At 42.3% G+C, this 16,069-nt stretch overlaps 1 protein-coding gene across 3 annotated transcripts in view; it reads right to left on the reverse strand.

Moving 5' to 3' along the window:
- LOC121276107 (cadherin-18-like) overlaps positions 1-16,069 on the reverse strand; it is a 361,197-nt gene that overhangs the window by 29,542 nt on the left and 315,586 nt on the right. For all 3 annotated transcript variants that reach the window (XM_041184065.1, XM_041184066.1, XM_041184064.1), the window contains exons 8-10: positions 7,049-7,185; positions 6,110-6,231; positions 5,086-5,203 (exon numbers count right to left, since the gene is read on the reverse strand). In XM_041184065.1, the coding sequence (XP_041039999.1) occupies positions 5,086-5,203; positions 6,110-6,231; positions 7,049-7,185 (377 nt within the window). The remainder of the gene's footprint in view (positions 1-5,085; positions 5,204-6,109; positions 6,232-7,048; positions 7,186-16,069) is intronic.

The following is a 16,069-nucleotide window of genomic DNA, read 5'->3' on the forward strand; positions in this document are numbered from 1 at the left end:
TGGTTACAGCCCCTGTTGTGGCCAGCTCCAGGAGCCCAAAGGGTTCAAGTCCCAATTTGGCCGTGTGTTGGCTGCCATTGGGCTTCCTGGCTGCAGAGGCAGCAATTTTCTGATCCACTTTCTGCTGCCAATCAGAGGCCGGCAGCTCTCCATTACCAGCATCATCACCGGAGGTGCTGGCCACTGGTCAGTGCTGTAGCAGTCTGGAGGATGAGTCTGGGAACTCAGGTGGGTGGGGTGGGGTTGCCATGGAAAGTCATAGAGGCCCCAGTCAGCGAGGGAGGAGAGGAGAGACCCTGTAAAGGACGAGGGGGTCCTTCTGTTGGACACAGGATGCCTGAGAAGGAGAAGAAAATCCACAAGGCTACAGACATGTCTGCCAGAGCTGAGCTGATGGGCTTACATGGAGTAGGTCCTGCCCGTGTTGGTTGAATACCTGTGGCGGCAACATGTGTGGCCATTTAAGGACCTCACTTGGCCTCCAGGCGGGAAGATTGAGTTTGACACCCCAAACTTAATTGCAGGGAGTCTGGGAGGCAGTGGGGTTACCTCCCTGCACCTTCTCACCCTCTTATCTGCTCACCCCAACCTCCCAGCCCACCTCTGGGGGGAGCATTAAATTCCACCCATTAACTATGATTCTCTCTTCACAGATGCTGCCTGACCTGCTGGGTATTTCTACCACTTTCTGATTGTATTTCAGACTTTTAACGTCCTCAAGGATTTTGCTTTTCATGATTACATGTAACGTAATTTGGATCAAATTATCATCATCTCATTTTTACTTGTTTTATTTTACTTTTTATTAATTTTCTTCATTTGGTTCCTGCTGCTGTGAGGTAGCAATTCTATTCAGATGATGGTGGACATGAAATAAGATATTCAAATCTTGAAATTCACTTCTTCAACTATTAGCGTGCAGATGTGGAATGCATTCACATGAATTTTGATTGTGCCATATTACAAAGCAGGGGCTAATACGTTTAAAATATATTGGCCGGGATTTGGCCCTCGTCGGCCGGGGTCGGCAGGAGCAGTCGGGAAGCTGACCACCGTCCGCAATCGGGGCCGCACCGCGATTTCACGCTGGTGAGCCAATGAAGGCTGCCCAGCAGGATACGTGCGCTGCAGCGCTCAGCACTGCCTGTGGGGGGCGGAGGAGGGCAAGTGTGAAACTTTACGCATGCACGCGGACATGCACAGGAGAAGATCCCTGAGGCACGGAGCTACATCCGGGAGATGGAAATTTTTGAAAATAAAGCATCTTAAAATATGACTCTGTCGCACAAGCAGGAACACTTTACTAACAAAATGTTAGCGTTTTTATTTTATTTTTAATCGCCGTTGTAGGAAACTTTAACCTGGATGAGGTTTCCTAAAAAATCCAAATCCCACTGGGCCTTTTCGCCTGCGCGTCAGCTGGAAGGTTGGATGGGCAGCGAAAAAATTTCATTTAATTGGTACTTTAAGGGCCTTTTAAGGCCTGTTAAGAGTCAGTGGGCGCGCTGCCAACTCCCAAGCACGCCCACTGACCGAAATATTGCACGAGTGCGCGATGACATCGGGACCCTCGCCTAGCGTCATCACGCGTCATTTTAGGCTCATTCAGGTCGGGTGCGCTCCTGCCCGAAGAGTGAAAAATTCTGGCCATGGTGTAACGCCTCTGTTGAAATCACAGAAATTAAGCATTTCTATGCTAATGAACAAAACCAACTTCCAAGGAGTTTGTGCTTGAAGTTGTTTGTAAGTCTAGCATGAATCCTCACAGCTGAAAGGACATGTGAAAATGACGGTCAATGCAAATGATGTTGTGTAATCCTGACAGATGATTTGAACTTAACCAACTGTGTGAAAATAAGGCAATCAAATTGGGTGACTTTCAAAAAGGATGTTATCGGAGAATTATATCTTTGAACCAGCTCCATCATCAACAGTAAATCACGGTCACATTGAGTTAATTGATGCATTCATTCATGAACCTGTCTACACAGCAGTAAAAGCATTATTTCAACAACAAGGTATTAACTAAAAATATGTTCATTTCAAATGAATCACTGCACTTGAAAATGCTTTCAGGCTTTATTTTTTTAATTTTAAATATGTGCATTTATTGATTTCTAAATTCTTATCTATATTAATGTACTTTTTAATTCAAGATTGGACGTAATTAGGTTATGAATTTATTCAAAATGACAGAGCTGTGATCTTCAGCTCCTTTGACCCACATATTGAAATTTAATTTTCAGTTTAAGTCATGCTTTTAAGATGTCAGTCACTGCTATAAGAAGTAACCTAGCAACCATTCCGAACACCACATCAGCTGTATGGGGGCTCACTGGTATCTGTCACCTCTTACAGAAACTACAGAGCCAATTACAGGGAAGGTGAGAAAGAAACAAGTTGACACAGGGGGTAGTTACAACAGGGAATTCACTGCCTGAAAATGCTGTTAAAGCAAAGGCATAAATTCTTCCAGAAGAGAATAAGATGGTTGCTTGAATAGGGGAATATTAAAGAAGATGAAGAATGAACTGAAGAGTAAGGATATGTAGGCTTGGTGGTTCATGTGGAAATAAACATGTTTGATGGGTCAAGCTGCATGTTTCTGTCTTGATGAATCTTTATTCCTTGCAATTATTGATAATAGCCTAGAAAATTTTGTGTCCAAAATTTCTATACGCATGCTTAATGTAAGTATATATATCAAATCCCCTTTTCCACTTATTTAATGGAGGTGACCACTGGCTTAAAATGACAAAATGGGGGATCAAAAATTATGTTTCTTGTGCTTTGGACTCAGAACAATAGACTTTGCGGGATAATATAAAAAAGCAACTGAGAATCTGCAGCACAGGTTTCATCTCCCCACCTCTCATGTTATGCCCATGAAGTGAATGGAGATAAAATTCAGGAGCAGTGCAATCATTGACCATTTTACCTTACCACACTAAGCCTAAATCAACACTATATTTTCTTCTTCACACCAGTCCTTAAAGAGAGCCAGAAGAGGAAACCTTCCCTGGCCTTACCTAATGTAATCCAATAGTTTTGAATGTCTTTACTTACATCAGGGTTCTCCATTAAATATCAGAACAATTGTTGAAATGCTGGAACGAATCAGCATATGTCTTATATTTCTGTAGATATCTTGCTAATAACATTTCTAAATAACTGCATTCAAAGAGAGGGTGCTTTTTATTATTATTTTGGGGGACCCAATCTCCCATGCAAAAAATCTCTGTTCAAAATGATCCCATGAATAACTTTCAATGTTAGCTGTACTTGCCGATTCTGTCTTCACAGAGGAAAACACAAGTAACTTCCAGAAATACTAGAGAACCAAAGGTCCAGTGAGAAGAAGGAATTGAAGGCAATTATTATCATTAAAAAAAGTGGAGAAATTAATGGGACTAAAAGCTAATTAATCCCCAGGGCCTGATAATCTACAACCTAGGGTACTAAAGGAGATGGCAATGGAAATAGTAGCTGTGTTGGTTGCCATCTTCCAAAATTCTGCAGACTCTACTACAGTCCCGGCAGATTGGAGGGTGACAAATGTAACCCGACTATTTAAAAAAGGAGGGAGAGAAAATACAGGGAATTACAGATCGGTTAGCTGAACATCAGTCGTAGGGAAAATGCTAGAGTCTATTATAAAGGATGTGATAACAGGACACTTAGAAAATATCAACAGGGTTAGACAAAGTCAACATGGATTTATGACACTGGTTAGCAGAGAGTAGGAATAAATAGGTCTTTTTTGGAATGGTAGGTGGTGACGAGTGGGGTACCTCAGGGATCAGCGCTTGGGCCCCAGCTATTCACCATATATATCAACGATTTGGATGAGCGAACCAATATTTCCAAGTTTGCTGATGACACAAAACCAGGTGGGAGTGTGAGTGGTGAGGAGGATGTTAAGAGGTTTAAAGGCAATTTAGCCAAGGTGAGTGAGTGGGCAAATACATGGCAAATGCAGCATAATGTGGATAAGTATAAAGTTATCCACTTTGGTATGAAAAACAGAATGATAGAGTATTATTTAAATGGTGATAGATTGGGAAGTGTTGATGTACTAAAGGACCTGGGTGTACTTGTCCACCAATCACTGAAAGCAAGCATGCAGGTGCAACAAGCAGTTAAGAAGGCAAATGGTCTGTTGGCCTTCATTACAAGAGTACTTGAGTACAGGAGCAAGGATGACTTACTGCAGCTGTACAGGACCTTGGTGAGACCACACCTGGAGTATTGTGTGCAGCATTGACCTCCTTACCTAAGAAAGGATATACTTGCCATAGAGGGAGTGCAGCGAAGGTTCACCAGACTGATTCCTGGGATGGCAGGATTGTCATATGAGGAGAGATTAGGCCGACTAGGCTTATATTCACCTGAGTTTAGAAGAATGAGAGGGGATCTCACTGAAACATATAAAATTCTGACAGGGCTGGACAGACTGGATGGAGGGAGGATGTTTCCTCTGGCTGGGGTTGGGGGGTTGGAGTCTAGAACAAGGGGTCACAGTCTCAGGATATGAGTTAGGCCATTTAGGACTGAGATGAGGAGAAGCATCTTCACTCAAAGGTGGTGAATCTGTGGAATTCTCTACAGACCAAGTCACTGAATATATTTAAGAAGGAAATAGATAGATATCTAGGCTATAAAGGCATCAAGGGGTGTGGGGAGAGAGTGGAGTATGGGGTTGATATAGAAGATTAGCCATGATCATATTGAATGGTGGAGCAGACTTGAAGAGCCTAATGACCTGCTCCTGCTCCTATTTTGCTATGTTCTATTTTTCCAATCAGTTTATCTCATTCTTATTAAAGCTGGAAGATGATGCACTGAAAATGGTGCAGCAGTCTACCTTTGATGTGGTTGGGCAGGTGGAGGGTGTCGAGACTCGGGTCACTTTGTAAAGCCCTAACCCCTGGCTGAAACTAATATAAACAACAAAAGCTCAAACCATTGCGGTTCCCGGGTTGAATGGAAGAAGCAATGCAATTGAACGTACGGTGAAGCAGTTTCCCACAACATCTTTTCTGCAGTAATGCATGTGGCTGATTATATTCAGAGCTGGATCGTTACCTTCATTATCCCGCAGTGTAAAATTTGGGTTTGGTGGAAAACCCTCCACAAAGGAAAAGTAAAACCTTGGCCCATTGGCAAAATCATCCTTGTCAACAGCGCGCACTGTCTGAATAACCTAAAAAAAAACAGACAAATTGCATAGATCTGAATGATACTTTCACTTTTGTTGAATGTAAGTGTTGATACAACATACCAATTCATATTCTTTTGTTCATGAAAAAATTATTACATGATGGATTTTAAGAAAATTTAAACCTGTCATATTTTTCTTACTCTTATTCTGAACATAAAATAATATAGAGGTGTGAATAATAACACCTATCAGAAGCATGCTTTCAGTACCTTGTAAGATAGGCCAGAATTTTACCTCGACACGTCCAAAAATAGTATGATGCAGGGTGATGTCCTGCGTCCCGATGTCATCGCGCTGTCCCACGATATTTCATTCGGCGGGTGCGTGCCGGTGTCAGCTGCACACCCGCCGATAATTGAAAGGCCTATTAAGGCCATTAACAAGATAATTAAGTTGAATTCTACACTGCCCGTCCAACCTTACGGTTGTCGGGCAGGCGAAAAGGCCAAGCAGCCTTTACATCTTTCAGGAAACCTCATTCACGAGCGGGATGAAGTTTCCTAAAGCTATTACAAATTAAATGAAAACTTCCTTTTGAAATTAACAACCTGTCCCATCTCATGTGACACAGTCACGAGAGGACATATTTCATTGAACTTTTATGGTATTTATTAATTTTTTCAGAAAGCGCTTCAACCTCTCTGAGACAGCTGTGTGCATAAGGGAGATTAAAGCGCTCTTTCGCGTGGACTGCGCGTCAAGCCCGCTCTTCTTCCTCCCCCTGCCAGCACAGGTTGCACACAGTGCTGCCTGCCACTCACGATCCACACAGGGTGGGCCTTACTTGGCCTTAACCATCCCGCCAAGCCCACCCGACGCGGGAAACATTCAGGCCGTAACGTTAGAAATTTACGGTGGTTAATGCGAATGAAATTATTACTTGCGTACCTGACCAGGTTTGGCATTCTCACACAGGATTGTGTCATAATCCTCAGCAAGCTCTGGTGTATTGTCATTAACATCAAGAACTTGAATGGCAACTGGAACTTGAGTCAGCTGCAATGGGTTGTCTATGAAACATTAAAATCATTACAGAAATAAGTTAATCTCTTCTTTCCAATCCCTACCCAGATCCGTCTGCTAACACATTACAAGTGATGTGACTTTAAAAGATGAATTTATGGAAATCTGTGCTGGAGACCATGAATTTCCTCTACCACCAATCAGAAAGCTGTGTGCTCGCAATTTCCTGATGCCTACTGGCTGTGGTTGAGTTGCCCGACTACCAGAACAGACTCAAACAATTTGGACCACCGCTTTTAAATAGGCTGTCATGGTTTTAATATTTATGTTATTTCAAATGATGGTAGGTCCAGCTCATTGTTGGGTTTATTTTACTTCTTTTGTAACCAGTGTATGCCTGTATAAATCATCGATTGGTATTTTTGCCATGAATTCACTAAGAAAAATCTCTGAGGGGATAAATGAATACAAAATTCACTGTAGTAGTGAGGGTTTGGGGCATGAGCAGTGAGTGGTGTGGGGGGTGGGGGGGTGGGGGTGGTCGGAAGGGGTAATTGGCTGGGGCAGGCCAGACGAACTGAAAGCAAAGTCAGCTGGGGTGACAAAATGGACAGTCAATCTGATCCTGTCAATTTCCTGCCAGGTGGGTTATTTTGAAATGGCCCCGGATTTGGGTATATAAATTTTGCATTAGATGATCACCAGGTTTTGCAATAAGAAATGATGCACAAATGGATGGGTTGGCAACAAACTTATTTTGGTAGTTTGCCAGATGCAGGGTATTTAAAGCCAAGATAAGCTAGTCTACCCTGAAGTTTGATCATTTTTGTACAACTTAGGTAAAATATTTCATCTCACACTTACCATGTTCTGATGCGATGATTGTGATGTTAAGCCAAGGTGTGTTTTCCCTGTCCAGTTGCTTCATGGTCTTAATAACCCCACTGTTTGCATCAACGTTGAAATACCCCTCTGCTTCTTCATCATGTTCAATAAAGTATCTAATTAACAGAAAGTGATTAATAATATTTGAAGATTCTCAAAAAGTCACAACTAGATGCAAAATAGCAATGAGGAGCAAGAGCTAAATGCACTTGTTTGACTTAGACTGAATCTGAATTATTGATTACACTGAAATATGCCCTTCTGCGCTTTGTTCAACACCAGTTTTGCATGCATCATTATCCTTTACAGTGAGCTGTTTATTATTTAAGAGGAACCATGTATTTATGTTAAGCAAGCTCCCTCTAATACGAACACATCCCATGGCTGAATGGAAAAGTTCACAATTTTTTATTCAGGAACGAAAGTTGAAAAGAAAAATGAAATAAAGACTTGCAGTTCTACAGCGCCTGTCATAACCCCAGGACTGACCAAAATGCTTTACAGCCAGTGAAATACTTTTGCAGAAAACGCAATAGCCAATTTGTACACGATAAGCTCCTGCAAACAGCAATGTGATAACAACCAGATGATCTGTTTTAATAATGTTGATTGAGGCATTAATATTGGCCACGACACTGGAGATAACCTTGTTCTCTTCTTGTAATATCACTTATACCCACCTGAGAAGACAGACAAGACCACCTAGTTTAATGCCTCATCTGAAAGACAGAACTTCCAAAAGTGCAGCACTCCATCAGTCCCGCACTGAAGTGTCAGCGCAGTTATTGGGTTCAAGTCTCTGGAGTGAGACTTGAATCTAAAACTTTCTGACTTAATGTCAAGAATGTAACCACTGAGCCATGGCTGACAAGAGAAAAATAAAAGAGGCTTCATGAAGCTATTAATGTATATAATATTTTGGAAAATATTTTCTTTAAAAATAGAGGGTAGTCTGTGGGTGTGTCTTAATTGGATTAAAGCCAGATAGTCTGGGTGCTTTGATATGTACTAGTTTGATATGTAAGCAGAGAGGTAGAGTGTATTTGCATTCTTTGAATAGAGCATTTAAGAAGTGGGCTGAAAACTTAATGCCTTTCTAGCAGCTACCAAGACATATGTTTATATTACTAATAAAATTGGTACAATGAAAAGGGTTTAATTGTTAAGAGGTGAAGTTCAAAGAGATTAGTGAGACATTGAGAATTTGAATTCAATCAGTGGTGGTAGGTATAATGTCAGTAGTTGTCGGGTGTGCAGAGTACAGCCAATATAAGATCAAAAGGCAGCTGCAAGCTTCCAATTGGCTCCACAGCGAAAAGAACCTCATTTTCAATTTCTATGGTGAAAATGCTTTGCCTGGTCTTTGGTTAAGACTATTGGTTGCTGTTGCCTTAATGGAGATTAGTTTGGGAATTTATTAATAGTTATGATAGTAGTAATTTGTAGGAATGTGTACATATAGTGTAACCTGTGTAAATTAATGAAATGTTTAATTTAGTTTAATGTAAAAGCTCGAGAACTGGGGGTCTGATTCCTGAATTTAGAGTTGCATCTCAAACATAACACTTAAAATTATAGTTTATGACAGTTGTTCAAAGTTTCCCTCTGGGATTTTTAAATAACTGGGATTTAACAGCTGCATCGATCAAAACCAGAGGAGATAGGTCAGAAGGTATTGATTCAGTTCAAAACTTCAATATTAAAAGTGTGTCCTTTGTCACTTAGACTAGGAAAGGTAAGAAGTTAGATGGATTTGAGGTTCAGGGACAGTATGAACTAGAGTGTGCATGTAGGGAGAATAAAAGTTGCTCCACTGGGTGGAACTTTCCGAGCCACTGGCAGCAGCCGTGATTGGTGGTGTGTGCACAAAATATGGCAGGACCCAGTTCACGATGGTGCGAATGCAGGTCGCAATCTTCCACTCAGCCCGTCAACACCGGGCCACGTTTCCTGCCATTGGTCAGTGGGGAAGCTAATCGTAATACATTAGCATATAATTAAAGGCCATCCCACCAGGCTCTTGGAACCCCACCGTATCATCCATGCACACTGGCGGGAAAGCAGGTCAACGTGTTTCACAACAGCACACGGGTGATGTGCACTTGGCGGCTTCACTTTTGGGGAACTGAGGTGAGTGAGCAGCAGCGTTCACCACAGCTCACCCATTGTTTACAGGCCTCAGGGGCACCGGGGGGGGTGGTGGGGGAAACTGATGCCTGGACCCAGAGGCGACTGATGAGGTGGGTGTCCGGGGGCAAGTGCTGGCCAGTCTCGGAGGCGACTACTGAGAGGTGGGGGTGGGGGGGGGGGTCAAGTGCTGCCCTGGTGCTGCATCTCGCACACAGGCAATCGAGGGGGGGGGGGGGGGTCAGGGTAAATGAGGAAAGTGACCACACGTTAGGGACACCCCCTGTATAAACTGACCATCTCTCTGTAACTGAGACAGGTCAGGCGCAGCCACAGGGATGTGATTGGGGTCGGGCTCCTAGCCTGCCCACCCATGTAAACAACACGGAGGAAGCAAAGAGCCCCCAAGCGCCCCATACCTTATCCCCCACTGCCCCTCCCCAGCCTCCCCCCACCCCCTGGCATAGACCTCGAGACCACCACCACTTTACTGGACCACAGAGCAGTTGGACTGCACACGTTGTACAATCTCCTCACCAACGCTGGCCATGGAGCAGTCATTGCTGGAGATGCTCACAGCCGCCTGCAATCTCAGCATCCTGGTTTGGACCAGTGTCCCCCATGTCACAGGCTGACAGGGCAGCCATGCAGCGCAATCACCTCCGGCCATCCAAGGGGTGACCAGAACTCTCCAAGAAGCATTAACGGGCAGTCACAAAGGGACAGGAAAGGTACTATGTACAGCCACCTCTCTCTCTCTCTCTTTCATACTGCAGGAGGACCATGTCAGGATCATGGATCCTGGTGACCTAGCTGTGCCTGATGGCTGACAGAGACCATAGAAGATGGAGGAGAGAGTGACTGAGGCTCCTGGCTGCACAAAGGCAGGAGCAGCAACCTCATGAAGAAGGGGCAGCAGGGGGTCCCACACACGCTGCCCAGGAGTGACAGTGAGCTGTGGCTGGTCGGTGCCTAGCGACACCCAGGGTCTATAGGCGCAACCTGCCATTCATGTAGATGACTGAGAACCAGTGTTGACAATGACTGCGCATGTCTAGGGAACTGGTGGCTCCCATCTGCTACTTACTGCAGGACTTGGCACCGAGAGGACATGGAGGGCATCCACTGCCAGTGGCTGTGAAAGTGACCATGGTGCTCAATTTCTATGCCAGTGACTCCGTTCAGGTCTCCACAGGTGAACTCTGTGGGATTTCACATTTTCATCGGCGGGTAGGACTCCATTTTACCTGCCTGCTACCGCACTTAGTGCAATTCTGGGAAAATTCAGCCCAATGTATTTGGAACTTAAAAGGAACAAGGGAAGCAGCTTCCAAGGGTTCCTGGCCACAGTTGCATTAATGAAATAAAAATAAGGAAGATTACAATGAAAAGGAAAATGATGGAGATGAGAGGTAAGAGGGGGATCAACGATCACACAAAAAGCAATAAAGATACATCAATGGATTCATACAGAGTGAAAGCCTGTTTGGGGAAGGGTAGTGGGTATTAAAATGTGTTAAATGGAGGGATGTAAATTTGAATGGTCAATGATTAAACCCATCTGGGTGAAAATCAGAGCAACCTCAGATAGCAAGGGACATTTAACCAATTTATTGGAGTTCTTTGAAGAAGGAACATATACTGTGGATAAAGGGGAACCAGTGGATATACAGTACTTAGATTTCCAGAAGGCATTTGATCAGGTGACTCATCAAAGGTTATTGCAAAAAATAAAAGTTCATGGTGGAGGGGTAACATATTGGCATGGATAGAAGCTTGGCTGGCTAACAGGAAACAGAGAGTTGGCATAAACGGGCTGTTTTCTGGTTGGCAGGATGTGACGAGTGGTGTGCCACAGGGATCAGTGCTGGGGCCTCAACTTTTTATAATTTATATAAATGACTTGGATGAAGGGACCAAAGGAACGTTTGCTAAATTTGCTGATGACACAAAGGTAGGAAGGAAAGTAAGTTGTGAAGAGGACATAAGGAGGTTACAAAAAGATATAAATAGGTTAAGCTGGTGGGCAAAAATCTGGCAAATGAAGTATAATGTGGAGAAATGTGAAATTGTCCATTTTGACAGGGAAAATTAAAAAAAAAAGAAGCAAATTATCTAAATGGTGAGAGATTGTGGAGCTGAGGTGCAGAGAGATCTAGGTGTTCAAGTGCATGAACTGCAACAGGCTAGTGTACAGGTACATTAAGTAATCAGGGAAGCTAATAGAAGGTTAACATTTATTGCAAGGGGAATTGAATACAAAAATATTGGCACCAGCCCCCAGATGTTAGTTAGGAGGATTAACATCTCCAGGGCTGAGTTTGCTGTTGTCATTTCTTATTCTGAACTCGATACTGGGTGGTCCATCCGTCTATCCCTTATCGTCTTGGCAGCAGTCTGATATAATCAAGTGGCTTGCTAGGCTATTTCAGGGGACATTTAATAGTCAACCACATTTGCTGTCAATCTGGAGTCACATGTAGGCCAGACCAGATGAGGACCAGCAGGTTTCCTTCTCTAAAGTGCAATTTGTGAATCAGATGTTTTTTTTTACAACAATCAACAATGGTTTCATAGTCATCATCAGACTTATAATTCCAGATTTTTATTGAATTTAATTTCCATTCTTTGAACCCGAGTCCCCAGAGCATTACCTTGGTCTCTGGATTACCAGCCCAGTGACAAGAACACTATGCCACTGTCTCCAGGACTACTTAAGGACTAACTTATTTTCTTCGAAATTCAAGTGAAAGATTTGGCTGAGTGCAAAACTAATATAGTCAGGTTGAAAAAAGAGCTTAACTCACCAACCAAAGTGCAATGAAATTTAGTTATATTCACCATATTGTTTCAATGTATTTATTGTCTGGATGACTCTTATGCAAACACAGCCTAAAGCACTGAGTGTAAAGAATGGGTTGTACTTCAATTATCATGAGTGGATAAAGCTGCTATATAATGACCTCTCGTCTCTGTTATATAATATTGTTGCATAGAGAATATAATTCCAAAGATGTTCACCAGAAGTAGATAATAATTTGAATGTTTAAACCACAAGCAATACTGCCTGAGGTAATTCTTGGAACATACTTCACATCTCAGTGGAATTTAAATTCTGTCTAGAAATATCTATAATAAACGTACTAGGTATTCATCTACCCCCTCTTCTAACATAAAACAGAGTAGACCACTCACTATAACTCTTGAGGAGTCTTCACCTAAATTAAGCAATCATTCTTTAAGGATAACATCAGCGTGGAAGTCAGAACTTAAGATGCGTTCACTTACATGTTCAGCATTCTGAATCTATTCAGGTTCTCGTCACATAGTGATTTATATCCAATTTTATTCTAGAACATTCAGGGTCTAAAATTTCAGGCATTCTATTACACAAATAGAAGTGTAGCAGGGCATGGCTTTCACCTGCTGATGATTCTGGCCCTTTACCCCATCCCAAATCTTCAACTTTATTTAGTGAGGGTGTTTGTCTTGAAATACTTAATATTCTTATTGCTTAACATTCATCCAAAGAAGAGTCATATGGACTCGAAAGATTAACTCTGTCTCTCTACACAGAAGCTGCCAGACCTGCTGAGTTTTTTCAGCAGTTTATGCTTTAATTAATAGAATGTAGGATTTACAGCCAAACAGGTTCATGGTGTTGATCCTCATCCCACCTCTTTTCAGCTAACTCATCAACATCATCTTCCATTCCTTTCTACCTAGTGTGTTTATCTAAATGCATCTTTCTTAGTTCCTTCAACTACTCCATGTAGTAGGACGTTCCACATTCTCACCACTCTCTGCAGCAAAGAGGTTTCTCATGAATGCCTAATCCACAAAAGGCAAATATCTGAACAACACCAGAACTCTGAAATAAAAACAGAAAATGCTGGAAATACTCAACAGGTCTGGCAGCAGCTGCAAGAGAGGTACAGAGATAATGTTTCAGGTCTCATCAGTTCTGAGTTGAGGGGTCAGTTGAGGGGTTGCAGGATGTGGGGTCAGTGGGGGGTGTGAGGGGTGGATTTAGTCAGAGTTGAGAGTGATACTAATTAACACAAACTGACAAACTAACTGTCTTAGCTGAGATTGTTTGAATGAACATAGACAGAACAATGGATCTGTGACCCTCCTGGTCACTAAAGTTCAACCTTAACCTACTGGATACCTTAGAGGACGCTGACATTGTCTAATTCCAATGGAATGGAATGGCGCTTGGGTCTCGACTGGCAGAGAGGATTTTGAAACAGGCAGCTGTGTAACCAACTATGTTGTTAACAAGAAAGCTGTGAGGGCCTCATCAACACTAATAAATGCCAGAGGTAGAATGAGAAAGTCATTTTGTTTCCATCAATAATGTGGTTCGGGAAGGTAGGAGAGCATGGTGCATTCTTTATTTGGCATCACCACACAAAAGCAAACTGTACTGTTTAAGTTCAATCACATCCGCCTTCCGATTGGCTGGCATATCGTGAGGCTGAAGCTCCCTCAGATGTGCTGAAGCCAAGACTTCAGGCAACTAATTGCCTGAACAATGTAAAATGGAGTCACAGCATCCAGGGCTGACCGAGGCGGGTTCACCCCTGACCTGGCCGGTGGGTGGGGCTGCCACTTTTATGTTAAACCCCTGTATCTCTCTCCACAGACACTGCCAGGGCTGCTGAACATTTCTAGCATCTTCTGTTTTTTTTATTTCAGACTTCCAGCGTCTGTAGTAGTTTCTTCTTATAAAGTTGAAAGTTGTGTTGACATTTGCAATCTTTGTCCAATTTCTCTAATTTTTGTTTCTCAATGGCTTTGTCAAAGGTAAGAGATATGTCAGTGCTGGAGAACACTTTTCCCCTTTTAACACACATTTTCAGCAATGAGTAATTGCAGGATCAGCTGTAGCGTAATGTTCCTTCAACACAACAGGAAAAGAAATGTCTTTGACTCAACCTCAGGAGAACACTCACCGCATTATGAGCCTGCTACCCTGCTGGTTCACTCTCTCTGTATTAACCACTGGGTAAATACTTCACCAAAGTGAATTTACTACAATGCAGAGATAAGCTTCATTCAGTCCATCTGGCCTGCACCAAACTCCTGTGCTGGGGCAGAAGGCCTTGTGCCAATTCACTGCATCTCTCAGTCCTTCTTTGTTCTTGTTTAATTAAAGACTAAATTCAAATGATGGATGTGAATTTTGTATGGCTGGTAAAATGTCCTTCTACACATTATTTATTTTGTTTTTCTTTCAAAATTGTGAAACAAATTGAAAAATGACACTGCCCTTTAACTTAGTGCAAAAAGGAAAATTCATTTTTTGTGAAAGCTGAAGTTAAATTATTTATATCTTCCCATCAAAACTACCAAGACTTGTTCCTGAGTAAAAGATATACAAACTTTACTGCAGCTACTTGATATCAGATATTGTATCGATTCCATGGCTTTTGGAAAATTTTCACTCCTGTCGTCTCTAAGCATGCTTTGAATTTCAAAGTAATCGACTCCTCAATCTGGGCCATTTCCCTGAAATTCATTATTCATCAGTCAAGGCAACATAAATATCGTAAGTACTAATGCAAAGATATTTACATAATAAATTGAAAATGTTATGTATGCCATTATTCTACCAGCCTGCTGGCCACAGATTGAATAATAACAACTACCTGTATTTATATAGTACCTTTAATGCAATAAAATATCTTAAAGTGCTTCACAGGACAGTTATAAAGCAAAATTTGACACTGAACCATATAAGAAGATATTAGGGGCAGATGGCCAAAAACCTGTCAAGAGGTAGGTTTTAAGGAGCATTTTGAAAGAGGATAAAGAGTAAAGATGGGAAAGGCTTGAGGAGGGAATTCCAAAGCTTAGGACCAAGACAGTTGAAGGCATGGCCACCAACAGTGGAGAAATTAAAATTGGGTATGTTCAAGAGGCCAGAATTATTGGAGCACAGATACCTTGGAGGGTTGTGGAGTTGGATATCACAGAGAAAGGGAGGGGCAAGGACCTGCAGTGATTTGAAAACAAAGATGAAAATTTAAAAATCAAGACATTGTTTGACCAGGAACCAATGCAGGTCAGTGAGTACCGGACCATTGGGTGAATGGAACTTGCTGCGAGTTCGGACAGGGACAGCACAGTTTTGGATAACCTGAAGCTTACAGACCAGCCAGGAGTGCATTGAAATAGTTAAGTCTAGAGTTAACAAAGGCATGAATAAGGGTTTCAGCAGCCGATGAGCTGAGACAGCGGCCAAGTTGGGTGTTGTTGGAAGTAGAAACGCGTGGTATTAGTGAAGCTGCAGCTAAGTGTTCGGAAACTCATCTTGGGTAAAATAGGACACCAAGGGTGTGAGCAGTCTGGTTCAGCTTTAGAATGTTGCTAGGGAGAGCAATGGAGTAGGTAACTAGGGAACAGAGTTTACAGCAAAGGGCAAAATCTAAGCATCCTCTTCACATTATCCACAGTGATGAACACATGATAAGCAATGCTTTCTGTTTAAACTAAATACATTCATCCTGCATAACACATTCTGTTAGTCCCAAATGGAAAACTTCTTTATTCCAAAAGACACAAAAGTATTGATCGGATGGAATAAATCTTCATTTTTATGTCTTTTTGGAAAGCTCTACAACATTATCAAAAGCAGCACCAGTGCACTCTACTCATTCCCTTGCAAGGACCACTGTTAGTTGCTACATTATCTTTTGAAGCCTTTAAAACTCGCCTATTCAACATACTTAACATTGGGTGTTTTTGTTTCAAACACGCTGTGATACTGTTACAGAAACCGGGGGGCGGAATTTCACGGTCCTGTCAGGGTGGGGGCGGGGCTGTAAAATAGGGTGAGTCCATTGGCTTTGGTGGGCCCATAAATCC

This window comes from Carcharodon carcharias, chromosome 3, assembly GCF_017639515.1.
Source record: "Carcharodon carcharias isolate sCarCar2 chromosome 3, sCarCar2.pri, whole genome shotgun sequence".
In the NCBI taxonomy this organism is placed as follows: Eukaryota; Metazoa; Chordata; class Chondrichthyes; order Lamniformes; family Lamnidae; genus Carcharodon; species Carcharodon carcharias.